General features: G+C 35.0%; 1 protein-coding gene across 4 annotated transcripts in view; it reads right to left on the bottom strand.

Moving 5' to 3' along the window:
* GRM8 (glutamate metabotropic receptor 8) overlaps positions 1 to 20,921 on the bottom strand; it is a 737,764-nt gene that overhangs the window by 252,642 nt on the left and 464,201 nt on the right. For all 4 annotated transcript variants that reach the window (XM_059396474.1, XM_059396472.1, XM_059396471.1 and 1 more), the window contains exon 7: positions 15,903 to 16,103. In XM_059396474.1, the coding sequence (XP_059252457.1) occupies positions 15,903 to 16,103 (201 nt within the window). The remainder of the gene's footprint in view (positions 1 to 15,902; positions 16,104 to 20,921) is intronic.

Below are 20,921 nucleotides of genomic sequence, written 5' to 3'. Positions count from 1 at the left end.
TCTCTCTCTCTCTCTGCCTGCCTCTCCATCTACTTGTGATCTCTCTCTATCAAAAAAAAAAAAAAAAAAAAAAAAAAAAAGGAACATTTTTCTCATTCAAATCTGGTTAATTACAGGCTTTAATAGTAGGAAAATGCCATTCTTCTGCCTCACCCCAACTACTTTCTGTGTATAGAAAGTTCTCTTTTTGGTTTTGGTTGAAATATTTGGAGCAGGATCAAAAAGATATACCTAACTAATTCTTACTTAAATACTACCTGGAAACAAATGTCCTGACATGTAGTCTGAAGCTTTTTTCAGAGGGCCAGTATCATTTCAAAAGATAAACATGGGGGTAGAAAGATCAGAGAACACTTACTTCTGGAAAAATATACAAGGTGCAGCAAAACACTGCAAGTTTTTTTAAATGCCTCTTAGCATTCTAGAACCTATTGACTCTAGAATTTGTGACAATTCAGAGATGTTTTTATTTTTTATTTTTTTTACTATGTTATGTTAGTCACCATACAATACATCATTAGTTTCTGATGTAGCACTCCACGATTCATTGTTTGCATAAAATACCCAGTGCTCCATGCAATATGTGACTTCCTTAATACCCATCACCAGACTGAGATTTTTTTTTTAACAGCTAAATCAGGAAAAGCAAATGTGTTTTCTTCCCTAGTAAAATAAAAGCATTAAATACAAAAAAAAAAACAAAAAACAAAAAACAACCTAAGCCCTGTACTAATGTTTTAGGTATTTTGGAATTACGGTTAGAGAGTACTGGCTGCAAGAGGATGATTGCCTTCTCTTCACTTCCCAGGACAGAGACTAATGTAATTACACAATTAAGGGGTATTTTTTCATGATACTGGTTAAAATTTAAACAATCATGAGAATACTGTTTCCTGGAAGGTGAAATACACTTCAGGAGTCATATTTACTATCCATATGAATTAATTAAGAGCCCAACATCTGAATAGTATAGAAGTTCTATGTATCAATATTTCCACTGGGTAGTTTCTCAATTCAACCTTATCAATTTTATTTATTTCAAAATTTTTCAAATACTACATGTACACCCCTTCAACCCCAACAATCACAAAAACAACCACAATAAGGACAACACAATTATATCCGGGTTACAATGAATGTTTGACTTTATTTCTAATGATACTTAAATAATTGAGTCTGCTCAAAAGACCTTAAGAGGTTACCTGAAACTGTTTTCTATAATCATTTTCCAAGATTCATTAAAAAAAATAATACTTTAGAACCTCGATTTTGGTTGATGCCAATACAGAGATAAGATCTCTAACAACAACAAAAAAAGGTAAATTCAACAATCAGTACTGAAACAACTAGACATCCGTGTGCAAAAAAATGAATCTAGACACAGACTTTATACCCATCAGAAAAATGAACTCAAAATGGATCATAGACCCAAATGTAAAATGCAAAACTATAAAATTCCTGGAAGATAACACAGAAGAAACCCCAGATGACCTTGTATATAATGATGACTTTTTAGATACAACACCAAAGACAAAATCCATGAAAGAAATAATTGTTAAGCTGGACTTTATTAAAATGAAAAGTTCTGGTCTGCAAAAGACAATGTCAAGAGAATGAGAAGACAAGCCATAGACTGGGAGAAAATATTTACAAAAGACACATGTGATAAAGGACTATTATCCAAAATACACATAGAATTCTTAAAACTAAACAATAGGAAAATGAACAACAGAGTTAAAACATACACAAAAGATCTGAACAGACACCTCAACAAGATATATCGATGGAAAATAATCATAAAAATATGTTCAGCATTATATACCATTACAAATTAATACCACTGCATACCTATTAGAATAGCTAGAATCCAGAACACTGACAACAGCGGATGCCAGAAAGAATGTGAAGCAGTTGGAGCTCCCATTCATTGCTGGTAACCATCAAAGTTAGTACAACCACTTTGGAAGACAGTTGCACAGTTTCTTACAAAACCAAATATATTCTTACTTTATGATCTAGAAAGCATTTTCTTTGGTAACCACACAAATAATTTTAAAACACCTATGTCCACACAAAAATCTGCACAGGGATGTTTTTTACCAGCTTTGATCATAATTGCCAAAACTTGGAAGCAACCAAGATGTCTTTTAATAGATGAATAGATAAATAAATACACTGCAGATAAATATACTGTAGTACATCCAGACAATGGGATCTTAGTGCTAAAAAGAAAAGAGCAATCAAATGAGGAATTAAAAAAGAGAGAGAGAGAGAGAAGTAAGCTTGAATGTACAGTACTAAGAGAAAGAAGCCAATCTGAGAAGGCTACATACTGTAGAATTTCAACTATATGACATTCTGGAAAAGGTAAAACTATGGAGACAGTAAAAAGATCAGTGGTTGCCATGGTAGGGGGTAGAAAAGAATGAACAGGCAAAGCACAGAAGATTTTTAGGGGAGTGAGACCATTCTATATGACATTATATTGGTATATACATGTTATGATACATTCATCAAAACCCATACAATGTACAGCAAGAATGAACTTTACAGAATTCAGATGATAATGATGGGCCAATGTAAGTTCATTGATTGTAACAAATTTACTACTTTTTTCTGGATATCGATAGTGGGGGAGGCTGTGTATGGGTGAGGGCTAAAGGTAAATGGAAAATCTCTGTACTTTCTACTCTGCCTTACTGTAAACCTAAAACTTCTGTAAGTCTACTTTTTAAAAAAAATTATGAGAACATGACAAATGTGAGAAGATTCTTGAAGGTAATATATTCTTTACCACTTTCTAAGAGATTATAGGTATTGTATAAAAATTTAATTTTTCATATATTTTAAACCTCATTAGTAGGTATTAAATGTTATTATTTTATAAAATAATTCATTGGGCTTTAAAAATTAAATACTGGATATCTTACAAAGTAAATTTAAATAATTGAATCTAATGTTAATAGAGAGAGATAATGGTGGGAATGTGCTTCACTGCCTCTTTCTCAAAAATTGCAGTGAAATGAAGCCAAACATAAAAGAGTACAGATTACCTAATTTCATTTATGTGAGTACAAAAGCAGGTCATCTTAGTGTATGATGTTACAAGTCAGGAAAGTGACAGAGAGGGAGCACAAGAGGCTTTTGAGGGGTCACCTGAGGATCCTGGGGTTTGGTTGAGTGTTTCGGGTATTGGTTTGGGTCTTCTCAGTTTGTGAAAATTCATGGAGCTATAGACTTAATGCTATGCTTTTTTTTGAAGTAAAAAAGAAAAAAAAAGCAGTAAACATGGTTCCTTAAGTTTTGATTGAAGTGAAGAGGGATAGAAATAAGGGTATATACATTTTTACATAAGTTTGCAGTTCATATAAGGATAGAAAACAAAAAAGAAGTTAACAAGAGAGCTTCAAGGACCTGAGAGGAATGGCCTTTTGGATATATCACTCAATAGGCTGGAATTTCTTAGTGTTACTCATGAGCTAGTATAAATCCTAGGGACACCTGTTTAAAGCTATATTCAGCAAAGAAAACTGTAAGATCTGGGGAAAGTTAGAGCTATCCTAAGCAGAATTAAGAGTGAGGTAGCAATTAGTAAATATCTTTCTGGGAGACTTGAATGACAGCCCTTCACCTGCCAAAATGTGTATTTTCATTTCTGTTTGAATTACTTTTTAAAAATGGATAGGGCTTTGGGTTATGGACATTGGGGAGGGTATGTGCTATGGTGAGCGCTGTGAAGTGTGTAAACCTGGCGATTCACAGACCTGTACCCCTGGGGCTAATAATACATTATATGTTAATAAAAATTAAAAATTAAAAAAAATGGATAGGGAGCTGAACTAATTCTATCACGTAAAGTCTATTCTACTTTGTTCTGTGGGCATGGACAACTGTATGGTTTTACACTGTACAATTGTTCTCTCTAATTGAGTTGCATGTAACCAATGACCTACACCTAAATCCTTTGCATAGGTCATAGGTGTCTCCTCCACAGCCTATGTCAAATTGAGTTTCTGAATAGTTTCTTAAGATAGGAGATATAGTTTATTCTAGAACACATTCCCTGAACACTATTTCAAGAAACAGCTTCCACCCCTTTCTCTCTCATGTCATCTTACTCTGGATGAAATGGACTAGTATGGGCTTTATACCCTCTTATTCCAATACCTCACCCTATGGTGCTAATAAGAAATGATGGGTTCAGAAGGTGACTACAAAAGAAGAGTGAAGAGTGAACTAAAATACTAAGTAATCCTTAAAAATAGATTAATTATGCCTTGAAGAAATAAATTCATTACAGACAACACAGTATCACTGATTATAGGAGATTTATCAGATGCTTTGAAATCTAAGATTTGTAAGGGAATATGTATGAGTGGGTGTGGTTTGGGGGTAAATTCAGGAAACATACACAGAAGCTTTATTCTTGTCAGGTGGCAGAATGAAAAAAATAGGTTGCCATTTGTTGATTATTCAATGTGCCAGGCAATCGTGCTAAGCCCTTTAGGGTGAATTATCCCATTAAATGCTCACAAAAATATGCCAAGGTAGGCAAGATTATTATTCTCATTCAAAGATGAGAAGATCAAAGTTTATAAAATGTAAGTGACTTATCCAAGGACTTCCCACCTAAGTAGGAGAACTGGAATTTTAGCTCATCTCTGTAGCAACTCAAAAGCGAATGCTCTTAGCCGCTTGTCACCATCTTGATCAGTGAATGATCACAAGGGCAAATAGAAAATTATTGGGAAGAAAAGAGGGTAAGAGGAATGGAAAAGAAGTGGGAGTCAAAAAGGGAAATAAAGAAAGGAAAAGAAGTAAAAAACAGAAGAGGGACAAAATACAAATAGCTCAGTGCCAATATATAAAAGTTAATAAATATTTGCTAAGTGAATGTGCATGGCATTTCTAAGTAAATATCATAAATAGACATTCCATAAATATTTTTTAAATTAAAATTTGGTCAGTGTTCCCTTAGCTATAGATGAAAGTGTGTATATGGTTCAAAAGAAAAGTTATTTTATAGTCGTGGTTTTCGAATATGAGAAAACCCAAATCCCCAAAGTGTTAACAATTAGGCACCTGAATTAAAAAGAATCTTCTCATTCATATCCCTCACTTTCAAACTAACTTCTTGATTAAACTTTAATGTAATTATAAGAGTTAATAACCTTAAAGAGAAAAATAATCAAGTCTCCATTATAATTTTCGGGTAGATTCTTTCTGAAGCAAAGTATCACTTGAAAATAATTACCCTTAATAACATGGGAGCTATTCCATTAAATTCTTTTCCTTCATTAAAAAAAGTACATAATTTTGAAGGAAACAGAAAAAATAATGAGAAAACAAACCCCATTTGATCTACTCTACACTCATCAGATGCCCATATCAGCAGTAATGCACTTTCCCATCCACTTTTGAGAATGTTGTAAAAACAATCATACTTCTGTTCCTATATCAAGAAGCTGATGCTGCTGGGGAAACCTCGTTGATTGGTGCCATGGCAGAAGCATCGTTTCTGACATCTGCCTTGCTCATTCCTATTAGTGATCCTTGTATGTAGTGCTTATTAATTCTGTGTTTTTCTGAAGAGTCCTAAGTTCTCAGTCCATCATCTTCATAAGATGATCCAAATACTAGTCACTACTGATCAGATATCCTCCATATTTAATACAGTTTATCTCTCTTTATTAAGCACTTTCTATGTATTTCACCTTACGTTTAGATTTCACAAGAACCCTAGAAAATATTATCATCCCCATTTTGTAGATGAGGACACAATGATTTAAAGAGGTTTTGTGACTTGACCAAGATCACCAAGTGGTGAGCAGCTAACTGCATTCAAACTGAGGAGAAAGCCTGGGCTTCTGGTCATATGTAAAATACCAAGTGTCCAGTGTAAACTCCAGAAACTTCCCACTGCCCCAAATCCTCGCTGCTCCCTCATCCTTCATACAGACTTAATTGCTGCATGCCAGTATGGACCCGAGGCCAGACCTTAACCCTCAATTACTAAGCCCACAGCACCTCATCTGTTCCTGGGATTTAAACACTTACTTGTAATTTTTTAGCACATGATGAAGTTCAGGAATTACAAGAATAAAGAATGAGTAAAAGCAGCCCACTGAGGTGAAAGAAGCTGAGTAGGACCATACGAAGAACTAAGGCAATGCCATTGATTTGCCTCAAGCTTTTATTCGATGTTGGCTCCAGCTTGGCCCACATTTAAGTGTTTATGTATTAAGGGAAGAAATGAGAGATTAATAAACCTTGTCCTTTATGACTATAAAAGAAATTAGACTTAAAAAAACCCCCATCATTTATCACTTTATTCAGTTAAGAAACAGGGGCAAGTACATTTACACGGCTAAATTTCATAATGACTTAACTTGTAAGATTAATATTTTATAACCAGCATGAAGTTTCCTTAATCAGAAACTGAAAATTTACCTAATTTCAAATCAGCCTATTTATCTTTATATATTTGATATTACTACATTTATCATTCACTTTTTTAAAAAAATATACAGTATTTCCAGGAATACTTTACTACCTACAAACCTTCAGCTTCAAAAATAAATTATATAATGTACTTCCAAATTATTAATAATTATTTTCTGTTTTATTTCAAATGAGGTAATTATCAAAAAAATACTTATATTTAAGATTAACACACTTGACTTTCATCACATTTGACTTCACTTTCTCTATTTACTAAATAGGTAATATTTAATCACAAGGAAGTCGTGCAGCATAACTTGTAGAGATGACATTTTTGTCAGTTTTTCCAGATATTGACATTTTATATCTCATTTTCCACTTATAGAAGTAGATAAAAAGTAGTGCCAAAGCCAGTAACTTCCATCACGTACATACTAAGATACTGAATTAGCTCCAGTAAAGGAATTGTTACAGTTACAAATAAAGATCATTTGGAGAAGGTAAGATTTCTGTCAGAACCATTTGGTTTTTAGTCAAAGCCCAGTGTCTAGAACAGAGCCAGCCTCCCAATAATTCTGTGTTCCCTGGCTCCCTCCTCCCTTTCTTCCCATTTCACTTGTGTTTTCATTTTCCCTTTTGAAGTACTTTTGAAGTTCTCTCCGAGGGACTGCTGGACCCGTCTCCTAACCTTACCACCCCCGTCTTCAATCTCACTTCCTCCAGTCTGCAAAATACCGCTGTGATTATTTTTTTAAAACACAAACTGCAGCCCTTCATCGTCCTGTTCAAAAAGCTTCAGTTCCCTGTTGTCTACTGTGTCACCTTCAAACACCAGAATTTGACAGATTTCTGACCCAGCCCAAGCTCATCTGCCCAGTCTCATTTCCAGACTGCTCTCTTGCCACATTCTTGAATTCTTGCAATGTAGATGCTTGGCTTTTTTAGAATGCATGTTCTTCCCTATCTTCTAGCTAGTATTACGCTGTTTTAGCTGTTTCATTTCTTAAATTCCACATATGAGTGAAATTGTATGGTATTTTTCTTTCTCTGACTGACCTTTTTCACTTAGCGTAATACACTCTAGCTCTGTCTGCATTATTGCAAATGGCAAGATTTTATTCTTTTTTATGGCTAATATTCCATTGTATATATACATATCTTCTTTATCTGTTCATCAGTCAATGGACTTCCATTAATGCCTTTTCCCCATCTTGTCCACCTAAGAAATGTCACTTTCCATTTGTAATTTAAATCGGATGTGTTGTATTCTTTGAGGCCCTCCTTATGTATTTTCCAATCTCAGCTTTATATTATATTCTTATAATACTCATGCCGCTATCATATCACTTGACAAATACAATTCTTGTTGGTCACATGTTTATGTCCCTCCTCTGTTACATTACGATATCTGAGAACACACAGAACCATGTTTCATCGGTCTTTGTATTCCTGATGCCTAACATAGAACCCTATTATATACCTTTATATGATTATCAATAAAATGTATGTGGGATAAATAAATGATTCATGAAAGATGAAATAGATATAAACAATAACAATAAAAGACAACAATAAGAATATTTATAGGCATCTGTGTTTTAAAAATATACCTTTACCTTTACTTGAGTATGTACAGAATTTGGAGCTGGGAGAGCTTTCAGAGATTAGAATATTTTAGTATAATCCATCCATTTAAAAGGTGAAGGCAAGAGGTCAAGATGGGCTCACAACACAGAGGGAAAGTAGTGGGCGAGTTCAGATAAAAGCCTGGGTTCCAAGACACAGTCAAGGTGCTAAGCACTATATGACATATTGTTGGTGGATTTAATTAGAAACAACAAAATTGTGATTTTGCTTTTCTGTTTTTTCAATACATTTTTGTAAATCAAATTATTTCAACTATTTTCCTTAAAATATATTTCCAGAAATAACGATATGGGCTGAGCAAATACTCTTCTGGAAAAATTACACTAATATCTACTCTCACCAAGCAGATTTAGAAGAACCAATGTAATTACCTTTTGATAATTACTATTATAATTTTCAAGTCTTTGTAAATTTGACAGGTGGAAAACAATCTTTTATCACCAATTAAATGATCTTTATTGGGGCACCTGGGTGGTTCAGTCAGTTAAGCATCTGCCTTCGGCTCAGGTTGTGATCTCAGGGTCCTGGGATGGAGCCCCTACCTGGCTCCCTGCTTAGCAGGGAGTCTGCTTCTCCTTCGCCCCCTACTTGCTGCTCCCCCTGTTTGTGCATGTGTGTGTGCACGCTCACTCTCACTTTCTCTCTCAAATAAATAAAATCTTTAAAAATAAGTAGATGATCTTTAATTGCTAGTGAAGGTTAATATTTTTTTCAAATGTTTAACATTTACAAGTTTTGCCAACTGATTTCTTCAAGATGTCATCATTGATACCAGTTACGGTGGTTCTTTTTATAATTGTGCTATTATCCTTTGACACAACAGCCCAAATATACCTCCTACTTTATATTCTGTTTTAAAACTGTGTTTATGATAATTTTTAATATCTGACAGTGCTAAAATTTTACTAAATCAAACATGTCTATTTTCCTGTTATAAGTTCCCTCATTATCTTATTCAAAAACTTCCCCATTCAAATTCTAATGAATTGAATTTTTTTCTCTTGCTTCTTTTTCACTTAACTCTAAAATAAATTTCAAGTGGATAAGACTTTCATATGGAGGAATCATCTCATTACAGATCTTACTGTAAACTGATAATCAATTAATAGAGTGTCCTTTCCTACCAAGTTCGAAGTCCACCATTATCACATCATAAATTCATATGGCAGTATGTACATGTACAAACTGATTTGTTTATTATCATTATATCTATTTATTATCATTATATATTTCTATCTGGCTCCATCTACCTATTCAGTACTAGTTCCATATTGGATTGATTATTATAGCTTATCATTAGGTTTGAATATTAAATGTTTGGTAAAGATTAATTTTTCCTCAAAATCATTCAGTTTTTATTCATTTATTCTCACAAATAAAATTTAAATATTATTTCAAATTCCAGAAAATACTCCTTTGTCAATTTGGCTGGAATTCTACTAAGCCTGACTACAGATTTACTCAGAAGAGATTAACATTTTTTCTTGTAATTAGTTTACAAACAAGTTATGTCTCTCAATAAAGTTGTCTTCATAGAGGCCTTTCATATTTCCTGGTTTAATTTATTCCAAGATATTTTAAATATTTTTTGCAAAAAACATAGAGTTTAATTTCCAACATATTAATCGGTTTATGTTCTTCGTGTTTTAATATTAATTTTATATTTGATCATCTTCCTAAAGTAAGTCCTTCTAACATATTTTTCAACTTATTGCCTTCAGATGAAATAATTTGAAAATACTCATACTACTACTTTTTCATTTTTAGTAGTAATCTCTGTTATTTTTGTTTCATGTTTCACCACATTGGTTAAAATTTATAGAATATTAATAATAGTGGTAATAGGACTAATCCATCTCTTTAATAGGAACAACAGCTATAAATATATAATTGGTTATAGGCTGAGAGAGATGTATTTTATCATGTTAAACATCTATTCCATTTCTAGTTTATGCTTTTGTACTTATAACAGAAATGAGGGATATATTTTAATCAAATGGCTTTACAGAATCTTATATTTATCACTGTCTTATTTGACCTATTAATATGTTTATAGTACATTTCCTAATATTAAGCCATACCTATTTCTTTTAGCTAGCTTAAAGTTATTTCATTCAAATAAATTTGCTTTAAAATCAGACTATAGTGTTCAGAGACACTCAAAATTATATATTTGGAAATAGCATTAAGTACATGAAATCAATAAGGTTTCTTTTTTTTTAAGATTTTATTTATTTATTTGATAGAGAAAGATCACAAGTAGGCAGAGAGGTAGGCAGAGAGAGAGGGGGAAGCAGGTTCCCTGCTGAGGAGACAGCCTGATCCGGGGCTCGATCCCAGGTTGCTGAGATCACGACCTCTGCCTAAGGCAGAGGCTTTAACCCACCGAGCCACCCAAGCACCCCAATCAATAAGGTTTCTAAAGAAAATAAGGTGCTCATAAATTCTCTCTCTATACCAGCCTCTGTGATTAGACAAGTGTTCCCATAGTTTCCTCAGAATATTGAGCACTGAAATGGTTAGACACCGTCTCACTGGGGAGTCCAGGGAAGCTGCTCATTCCTCTTCATGTCAGGAAATTCAACCACAAAATGAAGACTAGCATTAAAAAACTCCAAAAGTTGATTCCTCTCTCAGGTTCTCACAGATTCTATGTGATTTTTAACTGTGTCCCCTCTGGCCTAATGAAAACTCACCCATTTAAGGAAGCAGTGAAATTCTGACTTCACAGGGGCATCACACCCTCTCAGGTTTTCATCTCTCTGCTCACTTTGCTCAAATTTTCCCCATAAGCCACTTAGAGAAACTTCCCAAATGTCCCTTTCAACCACAGCAAGTGCCCCCCAGGACAGCCAAGTTGGTACTACTTGCCCTTTGCCACTGATAATTTGGAACAGATCTGACATTCAACTGAATTTTGGCTAATGAGATTCAAGTTTCCAAAATGTTAGAATTGAGACTTAGAAATACATACATGTTAATTTTAGTAGGTATCCTGAAGAAATAGCTAATTTCTAGAAATGTAGATGGCCTTCTGCTATCTACCCTATGGACCTAGAATTAGGGAAAACCAATATGAACAGAACCAAACAGAGCAGACAGAGAGATGTTGGGATTTCTGAACAGTTTTTGTTCTTATAACTGGTCCTTTTCTTAGACCCTGTTGTATTCTGCCATGGGGTTTCTTGACATACCCTCATAAATTCTTCCTTTTAGCTTAAGCAAGCTGAAGGTGGTTTCTGTTACCTACAATCAAACACTCCTGATTAGTAAGCCACTGTGTTTGCCCTGACCCTGATGTGAGCTCAAGTACTAAGAAAAGGAGTGAGGAGACGGCATTGGAATTCTATCCAACACTTTCTCTTTATGATAAATAAGGTTCTCATGGCAACCAAAATATCTCTGATTCTATACAAGATGTATTAATATTTTATTGCCTCTAGACCAGAACGAAGGGATTGACATTGTTGCTTAAGTTCCTGAAAAATCTGAACTCCTCTGCTTTATTTTATTCTTTTCTTTTGATAAATCTGTAGATTTAAAAAATTTATAGAAACAGTGTTTTGTTCAAATGGTAGCAATGAAAGTAATCCAAAAGTCAGGCCTTTGTTTCCCTCTGACTCCCCAAGTACAGAGAAAAGGTTGAGAAAAGTTATAAGGAACACATGAGTAATTCCACATATGCTATAAATCAGAGAGTGCTTAAAATACACACGTAGAATATGGCTCAGGTAAATTCTTCCGTTGATGAGAAAATATCAGCTTGAATGATTAAATGCAATCAAACCACCATTGTTGCTTAAGTCTTTGACAGAAATACTGCTTTGTAGTTTAGTAGTTTGACTAAGGGTTTCACCTTTAACTAGTTGTTGTGTTATGGAATAATCCTGGCCTGAAATACTAATCATTTATCATTTGAAATTCTAAGATGATTGTTATGTTCTCCGTTAAACAAGAGACTGGAAGAAGCATGACCTTTTAAACCAAGTATCTTTAAACCATTATCTAATTAGGCATACTGTACAAAGGGTTACAATCTCAGCAAGACCAAGTTTTAAACAGTTACTTTAATTCTATACCAATGGTCTGTGCAGCACCCAGCTGTCAGGGCCCCTTCACTTCCTGCTGTTACAAACTGGAAGAGTCTCCCTTCTTACCAATGACAAGGTTTTATTTACCACCTCAAATTAAAAGGGATCATGAAAAGCAATTTGCCTTGATATCTCATTAATGTCAGAAAGAACCAGTTAAACAGGTTTTTTTGACATCCAAATTACACTTTAGAGCAGACATTGTCCAATATTTAAATGGACATTACTAGGTAATTCCATCCAATTGGTCAATTTTTTTTAATTACTTAAGATTACCTTTTGTAGCTCAGTGATCCTGACAGAAAATATGGAAGGCTATACTATACAAAATGGACAGTTGCCTTCCAAAGCTCATTCTTCAACAGCTGGTAATAGCTATGCTAAGAACACTAAGTGCACAATAATTTTTTGTTGTCATGTAAGTAAGCAGCTCTGGGTCTAGTCAAGTACATTCTCAGCACTTCAGATATAACAAAATGATCCCAAGGAAACTGGGGTTTGGTCAATGGTTCCCTCACACTTCCAGGCCTTGGGAAGTGAGGTAGCCATCTCACTAGGTGAGAACACGGACCATCACCAACACAACCCACTCAATTGACACGAAATTAACAACATGTAATCGCTGTTAGCTAGGTTCCTAGCACATATTCTAGGTGTCTACCTCCAGTTCCTATGAAAGCCCTGTGAAAGGCAAGGATATTTAAGGTGGGAGATTTGATGTGTGCTCCATGTAGCTATTAGGACATTTCAAGATTCTTCTAGGACCAGCAAGTAGCACTAGGAGAAGTGGAGTGTCCAAGAGTATGGCCACCCCTTCAACCCAGTAACTGACTGAAACGTTAAATTTCTGAGTAGCATTCTTTTGAAGATCAAGTCTGAAAAGCAGAGTATAAGGGAAATGCTCTTCATTTATTCTTAACAGGATATGGTAATCCCCATATCATCAGAGTTTGAGAAAGTTGTAAACCAAGATAAAGAAGATTATCTCCCTCCTGAAAACTCTTTTAATAAAATACCCTTCAGTGTTACAAGCATTACATTCTTGGCTTTGATTGTGGGTACAGGTGCAGAACAGCCAAAGAGAAAGCTGCTTCTTTTATATAAAATTTTGTTAAATAACTTTGCTCATATTATTAGGTTGTCAAAGTCCCATATGATACAGTTCTTGTAGACAGAGTTTCCCAGAAAATTAGTCCTCTCTTAAAAAATAGGTAGGCTTGCTTCCATCACAATGAAAGTTATATATCCCACTGGATGTCCCTTTACATCATGGCTGCTCTGGAAGGTCAGAACTTGATGTAGTCCCATATCCTACTTACCATATTGTTTCTTCCTCTTTAAATGATTTTGATAATCTACTTCTATTTGAACTGCCCTATATATCTTTTTATCATAGGCATATATCACAGGCAAGGCACTAATAATTAATGAACACTAACAAATAAGCTAACAGTGAAATTTAAAAATTTATGAACTCCCTGAAAATTACTAAAAATCAGGAGGAGTATATAATCCATGACAATCGGCTTATGCATAGGTCTCTTACCTTGGAGCATCAGCTATTGGAATACAGACAAGTCTCAAGCCATTAGCAAAACAGCTCTCCAGGGAGCTCAAAGAGATTCTTTTTTAAGTGTATATACTAAAATTCATGTATTTTATATGACCCTCATACCAAGACTATACTTACTCATACCAGACACAGTTTTATTATGCTTTAATGGGTTCCTGTTGCTTTTAAGGTAAACAAATCTTAAGAATGGCCTGTAAGCCCTCTTTGTATTCTATCTTATCCTTATCTCTGACACCCATTTCCTTCAGATTCACCTGTCACTAACTCCCTAGAGTAGGGATGTTTCCCTCTTACAAACTCTCAGTCTGGCACACTTCTACGCTCAGCGCTCATTACAGCCTATATTATTACACCTTTGTGTGCTTTTTTGGTTAATATTTAATTCCCCAATAAAATCTAAATCTCCTATCTGTTTTGACTGTTTTTATCAGTAGTGTATCTCCAGCACCTATCACAATGTTTAACATGTTCTATATGCTCAATAAATATATCTTGACTAAATGAATGAAATGTTATATGTGCTTCTCTGTCCATAGTGGGTTGAAAGAAGCAAATTATGGAAGAGATCAGTCCTTAAAAAAAAAAAAAAAAAAAAACAAGGCACAAAAACAGCAGCCTGATAAGGTGGTAGGGGAAAAAAGACTATAAAAAGTAGACAAAAGAACTCAGGAATCATTGGAGTCTAGAGGCAAATTGTCTTAATAATCATTAGGCATTAAGATGTTTTTAATAGTCTTTAATAGCATCATTATATTACAGTATGGTATAATAATGGAAGTCATCAAGGAAGGGGTTGGCTTTTATCTATGATTAAGATGAGGGAGAAATTGGTAATTCACCTTTAAAATACTTTAATCTCATGTTTCTTTAAAGATTTTCCCATCTTCTGGAGATGAGCTTCAGTTATTGAGAAAATATAATCATTTGCATTCCTCTTCACAGCTCCTAACTACTTCGATAAATGGAGTGTTCCCCAACCTCATGTTAGGATAAATAACCTTGCATTGTAATACTCTTCTTTTGCTCAATTTTTATAATTGCAAGAAAATTATTTTTAAATTCCCCTTAATATTTATATTCATAACAAAAGGATTGTTACATAATGTCTCACAAAAAATTCTGCTGAAAATAAGGATACCCTGTGTTGAATGTAAACCAAATCTTGCCTCGTGTTGCCTGCACAAAGCACAAGAAGTTTCCACTTGAATTCTAAATTGAAGATGACCTTGTGCTTTTTTGAGAAAGGCTGGCAGCTGAGGTCACTGGAGTGTATTATGATGGACAGTGCAGTGCTGTGCGTGACTCGGAGGCATGTCCATTGTGTGGATTACAGCCAAACAGAAAGAATTAGACAGCTCAGAGCATTCTATCATTTCATTTGAAAATAATGGTCAAAATCATGAGCCGCAACCATTACAGCTTTCATGAAAGAGCAGCAGCATTCAATAATTCCTTCACTTCAGACAGGCAGTTGGCTATTCTCAGCAGAATGCCGTGGGTCCATCTTATTTTGTATCAGTTTCTGTGACACTCACAGAGAGCAGAAGTTCTGCTTCTGCAGGAAGTAAATCCCATCTCCAAGGCATCCCATGCAGTTCTAGCTTATAGGACGCAGCCCATTGCTTTATAGCAACCAGATCATTGAAAGTGATACAAGGAAAGAGAAGATACAGAAACTTAAACCAGCGCTCAGAAGGTAAATATGTAGCAAATCCAGATCATCTACCTTCCTCTAGTTGAACTTACTGTTCAAGAAGCTTAAGATCAGTTTTAAAACAAAATCTCTACACGTCCTTCTCTAACAATGGCACGAAAACAAAACATTTTCAAAGAAATCTAATCTGTTGTGAGCGGTTCCAAATGAGCCTCCTAAGTTATTTCTGAAATAGTGATATTTAAGTAGAATATTTTGATTGATTGAGGTTTATTTTTAACTTCCGCTTCTTTCAGGAGCACCAAAAAAAATATGTTTGAGATTTAAAAGCAGGTGGAAAAACTCACACTTCTGATTAAAAGGGGGGGACTGCTTCTAATCCTGGGCTTTCCACTCTGTTTGAATGTATTCTATGTATGGGGTGGGGAAGAACAAACACTGTCACTTCTAAAGTAGTTAATGACCAAAAAAAAAAAAAACAAACCTTGTGACTTACCATTAAAATTTACAGCCCGAATATAACCAAGTAGCTCTTTCCCATCAACAGCACTCATTCGTGGGCAGAGGCCGATGTATCCAGGGCACAGATCTTTGTGCATATTGTGCAGGGCATAAGCCATGGAATACACAGCATCAATTACAAATTGGACCTTTCCTTCCTGTTCATAAGATGAATCCCTGGCAATTCTCTCCAGCCCTGTAAAATAAAAAAGTAAACCATCAACTGGTGTTAGATTTTACTCAAAGATGGCATTAGGGCTAAGATTTCCACATTTGGGGTACACTTTTGATTTTTTTAAAGATTTTATTTATTTATTTGACAGAGAGAGACACACAGCGAGAGAGGGAACACAAGCGGGGGAGGGGGGTTTCCCACGATGCAGGGAGCCTGATGTGGGACTCGATCCCAGAATTCTGGGATCATGACCTGAGCTGAAGGCAGAGGCTTAGTGACTGAGCCACCCAGGTGCCCTCTGAGGCACACTTAATGAGACAAAACTATTTACTTTAACTCCCAATTATTTTATTCCTATACATACTGAGTCAGGCTTTTAAACTGGGTATTGCATTTTTTATTTGGAAAGAACAGAAACTATTCTATTAGCAACAAAAAGATATAAACTAAACAAAAACATAGAATTTCATTATCTTTATTTCCACCTTACTGAGTCCGATTACGTTTTACATTCTAGTAATTACATAACATTTTGGTAGTGACTTGATCTTTCTTCTTTACATCTACTTCAGTTCCGGGAGTATCATTTAATTCGTGTCTCAAAGTAAGGTCTTCCCTCCCCCTGCCCCATCATATCTATGCTCATTTTGAACGTATTTTACTTGGGAGCCCTTTTTGTAAATATTAAAAGACAGTTTTTCCTTAAGCAAACCAGCTATCTTCAGAAGAATCATTCAACTTATTTTCTTCTTGAACTCAATTTTCTTTTTCTTTTTTTTTTTTTAATGATTTTATTTATTGATTTATTTGAGAGAGAGAGAGCAGGAGGAGGAACAGAGGGAAACAAGCCGACTCTGCATTGAGCTCAGAGACTGAGGTGAGGCTCTATCTCAGGACCCTGAAATCATGACCTGAGCCGAAATCAAGAGTTGGACGCTCAACCAACTGAACCACCCAGATGCCCCTTGAACTCAATTTTCTGTTTTATTTTATTTTTAAATCTTTCTATGGAGATAAAATTGGCATATAACATGCTTTAAGTTTAAGGTATACTACATGATGATTTTATATATGTATAGATTATGAAATGATTTCCATAATAAAGGTTAGTTAACACATTCATTACCTTCCATAGTAAGATTTTTTTAATTTTCCTTGTGGTGGTAACATTTAAGATTTACCCTTAGCAACTTTCAAGTATACGATACAGTATTATTAACCATAATCACCATGTTGTGCTTAGATACCCAACAATTTTCTATTTCTGTATTAATCAATTTAATTTATTAAATCCAGTAGTCTGATAAGTTAGTTTTCTAGGACTTTCCTGTCACCTAACTGCCAGCCCACCTTTCCAATTGCCTATCATATTCCTGCATAGTCTGCTTCCATGTCAAACTCAATAGTGCTAAAACCAGGCTATTATTATAGAGAATTACATCATTTCCCTAAAACCTCAGTTGGAATTGAAGGTCTTTCAGGTGTGAGAGCAGAGAAGGGAGATCTGTTCTTACAAAGAGCACCTTCAAGATGACAAAAGACATACCGATCCCTTCAATTGCATTAGCTGTGTGATCTAAGCTAACAGCCATGCAGATCCAGGAGTGCTGTCTTCTCCCTATCTCCATTGGCACTTTGTCTCCTTGGGGTCTTAGAATGGCTTTGCTATGTCCAGAATGTCATCAAGTGACCTTGTGAAAACAGCCCTTTCAGCTTCTGCCAAAAAACTTCTCCCCCATAGTTTTCACCACAAAGTAGACAATTCATAAACAAATATTGAAGAATGGTCACAGCAACCAAAAAGATGAGTTGTTTCTTTAAAGATCTTATCCGGTGACCAACCACTCTGGCTAGTCCAGGATCGAGGGATTTCTCAGAATACAGGACCAAAACCCAGATAGTCCTGAGCCAACCAGCATGGTTGCTTAAGAAAATAAGAGGCAAATGACAAGTAAACTTGATACAAGACTGAAATAACTACTTTGAGGGTAGGCCCGTAGGTCCATAAGAAGATTCCCAGTTTCATTCATTTTGTATCACTAAATTTGATAACTGGAAATGAATCCTATAAATCCTTGAGCAGTTGTTCCATTCCTGATTATCTTCTTAAGTCCAGACTCCTGAGGGCCACCCCAGATTTACTGAATCAGCATCTCCCAATTTGGGAACATGACAAATCTGTAATTTCCAAACACAGATACCTCACTGTCTTAGTCTGAGCTGCTATAACAAAATACCAAAGACTGGCTGGCTTGTAAACAACAGAATTTGCTTCTCATTGCTCTTGAGGCTACAAGTCCAGACTAAGGGTAACAGCATGGTTGGGTCCTGGTGAAAGATATCTTCTGGAAGAGAGCAGACTTCGGGTGACTTCTTTTAAGGACACTAATCCCATTCATGAGGGATAGTGCTCTAGCTTCAAAACTTCATCTAACCTAATTACCTCCCAAAGGCCCCACATCCTCATACCTTCATATCAGGGGGTAGAGTTTTAACACATTTCAAATCTATGACAGGGACACAAACATTGCCTGTAACACTACATTCCAAATTTGCTGTTTGTATTGCTGCTGCTCTGTAAATCCCTAGGCTACACACACACACACACACACACACACACACACACAACTTCTGTGAACATTATCACTTGTTTTTCTGACTTTGCTTCTCTTGTGTACTTTATTTGTGTGCATGTGTGGGTCTTCTCTAATAATCAAGAGGATGCACAATTTTTAAAAGATTTATTTATTTGTTTAAGAGAGAGAAGGGGGAGGGGCATAAGGAGAGAGAAAATCTCAGATTCCTCATTGAGTGCAGAGCCTGAAGCAGGGCTTAATTTCACAGCCCTGAAATCATGACCTGAGCTGAAAACAAGAGTTAGTTACTTAACAGACTGAGCCATCCAGGCACCCCTCTTTTTAAAGAGAGAATTTCTTTTTCTCCATTGCCACTGGGTGGAGTATGAACAGCAGGCACAGAAATGGCAGAAAATGCCCAAGCCCAAGTACAAAGAAAATAATAACCACAAGAACATAAAGAAATTTGGAAATTTTTCAGTCCATGGAATATAGGTAAGAGCTAGATATGTGTGAATATTTTATATTTTTAAATTTACTCTATCCTAAAATGTTTTTAATATGATTAAAATAAAAATGTGATTTTATTTTAATGCTACAGTTTATCCAATGCAACCTCACTCCATCTATAAAGATATTTCTCAATATTCAATAATTGGGATAAATTATACACAATACTTTCCTGATAAATTTTAATGGAGATGTCCTAATTGAATAGACATTCTTTTATTTTTTTTTTTTAAGATTTATTTATTTATTTGAGAGGGTGGGGCAAAGGGAGAGGGAGAGAGAAAATCTCAAGCAGACTCTATGCAAAGGATGTGCTCAAGGTACGGCTTGATCTCATGACCCTGAGATTATGATCTGAGTGAAAATCAAGACCTGGTTGCTTAACTGACTGAGCCACCCAGGTGCCCTTAGTAGACATATTCTTTTTTGATTTTTCCTAAAGCAATTTTAACTTTATACATAATAGATTTATAATTAACTCTCAAATACCATACCTATCATTAAAGGGACATATTTAAATTTGCACTTGTTAAACTATATTTCCTTAACTAGTTGTAAACTCCTAGTAGTATGAGCAGAGATTAAATATATCCAACTTTGCGCTCTTTTTTAAGTAAAAATTCAGAAGGCTGCTTAATGATGACTGTCACATAAGTCAGTGGACACACTATGACTCTTTCCATGAAGTGATGGAAGCACACGGTGACAAACTAAAAGACTGAACATTATTATCATTTCTAAGTTTAACAAGAAATCATTTTATTTCTTTCCAGGCTGTTTAGACACCATATTTTTCTATTCCCTAACATTTCAACTTCATGAAGACACTTAAGATTTTACAAGAGCGGGGGTTTGCTCCTCAATTCCTGTAGTTGCTTGTCTTATTCATCTAAAAAGGAATTTAAGAAGCTAACAGTGACTCATCAACTTAATTGGCTGTAAAATTTCATTATGCTATAGTTTCTAAAGTTAGTGTTAATGTATTGCTATAAAGGGCTAAATATTGTCAAAGGCTATATGTCAGCCATCCATTTAAAACACTGACTGTAAAGTTGTGAGGTGCTTTAGTGTATAGCTTAAAATTAACAGCAAAGTGTTTGCAGGGGGGAGTTGAAGTCAGCCTCATAAATTTTATAGCAAGATTATTTTACATTTTCATTAATGAAATGTAAAACTTCTGACTGTATCTCATGTTCCTGGACAACAGAATAAATTCTTACTGGTCCAAGTAATACCTCATGTGCCTCGGTTAAGGTCTTTCAAGCATCACGATGTATCCTCTTGGTTTTCAAAAGGCAAATCTGCTCAAGTTTGCAGAGTGCCATACACATTACAGTGCGAATTCCTAAGATATGCCTGACATGAATTTTAAATTTTTTGACAGATAGTCGTTGAGCTTTGCTTTCCAAGAATTTCTGATTTCTCAGGGTGTAGTTTAGTTTTATGGATTGAGATTCAAGGTTATTTTCCTTTTCCTGAAAGTATGTTAATATAATGATGATCCAATAAACTGATCAGTTCAGTGAAGAAGAAGAAAAAGAAGCAGAGAAAAAGGAGGAGGAAGAGATGGAAGTCCTACCAGTCGTTTTATTCTCAAGAAACCACATATCCAATATGTTTGATTTTTTTTACTATAATCCTAGCACGCTATAGAAAAAAATCCCACATTCTAAATTTATAGGTTAAAAAGTATTTATTTAGTTTCTCTCTGACTTTCCCTTAAGAATGCAACAACTATTTTAAATGGTTACAC

Source organism: Mustela nigripes, chromosome 4 (genome assembly GCF_022355385.1).
Source record: "Mustela nigripes isolate SB6536 chromosome 4, MUSNIG.SB6536, whole genome shotgun sequence".
NCBI classification, from domain to species: domain Eukaryota; kingdom Metazoa; phylum Chordata; class Mammalia; order Carnivora; family Mustelidae; genus Mustela; species Mustela nigripes.
The sequence above is the reverse complement of the archived record's forward strand: the minus strand, read 5'-3'. Positions and strand labels throughout refer to the sequence as shown.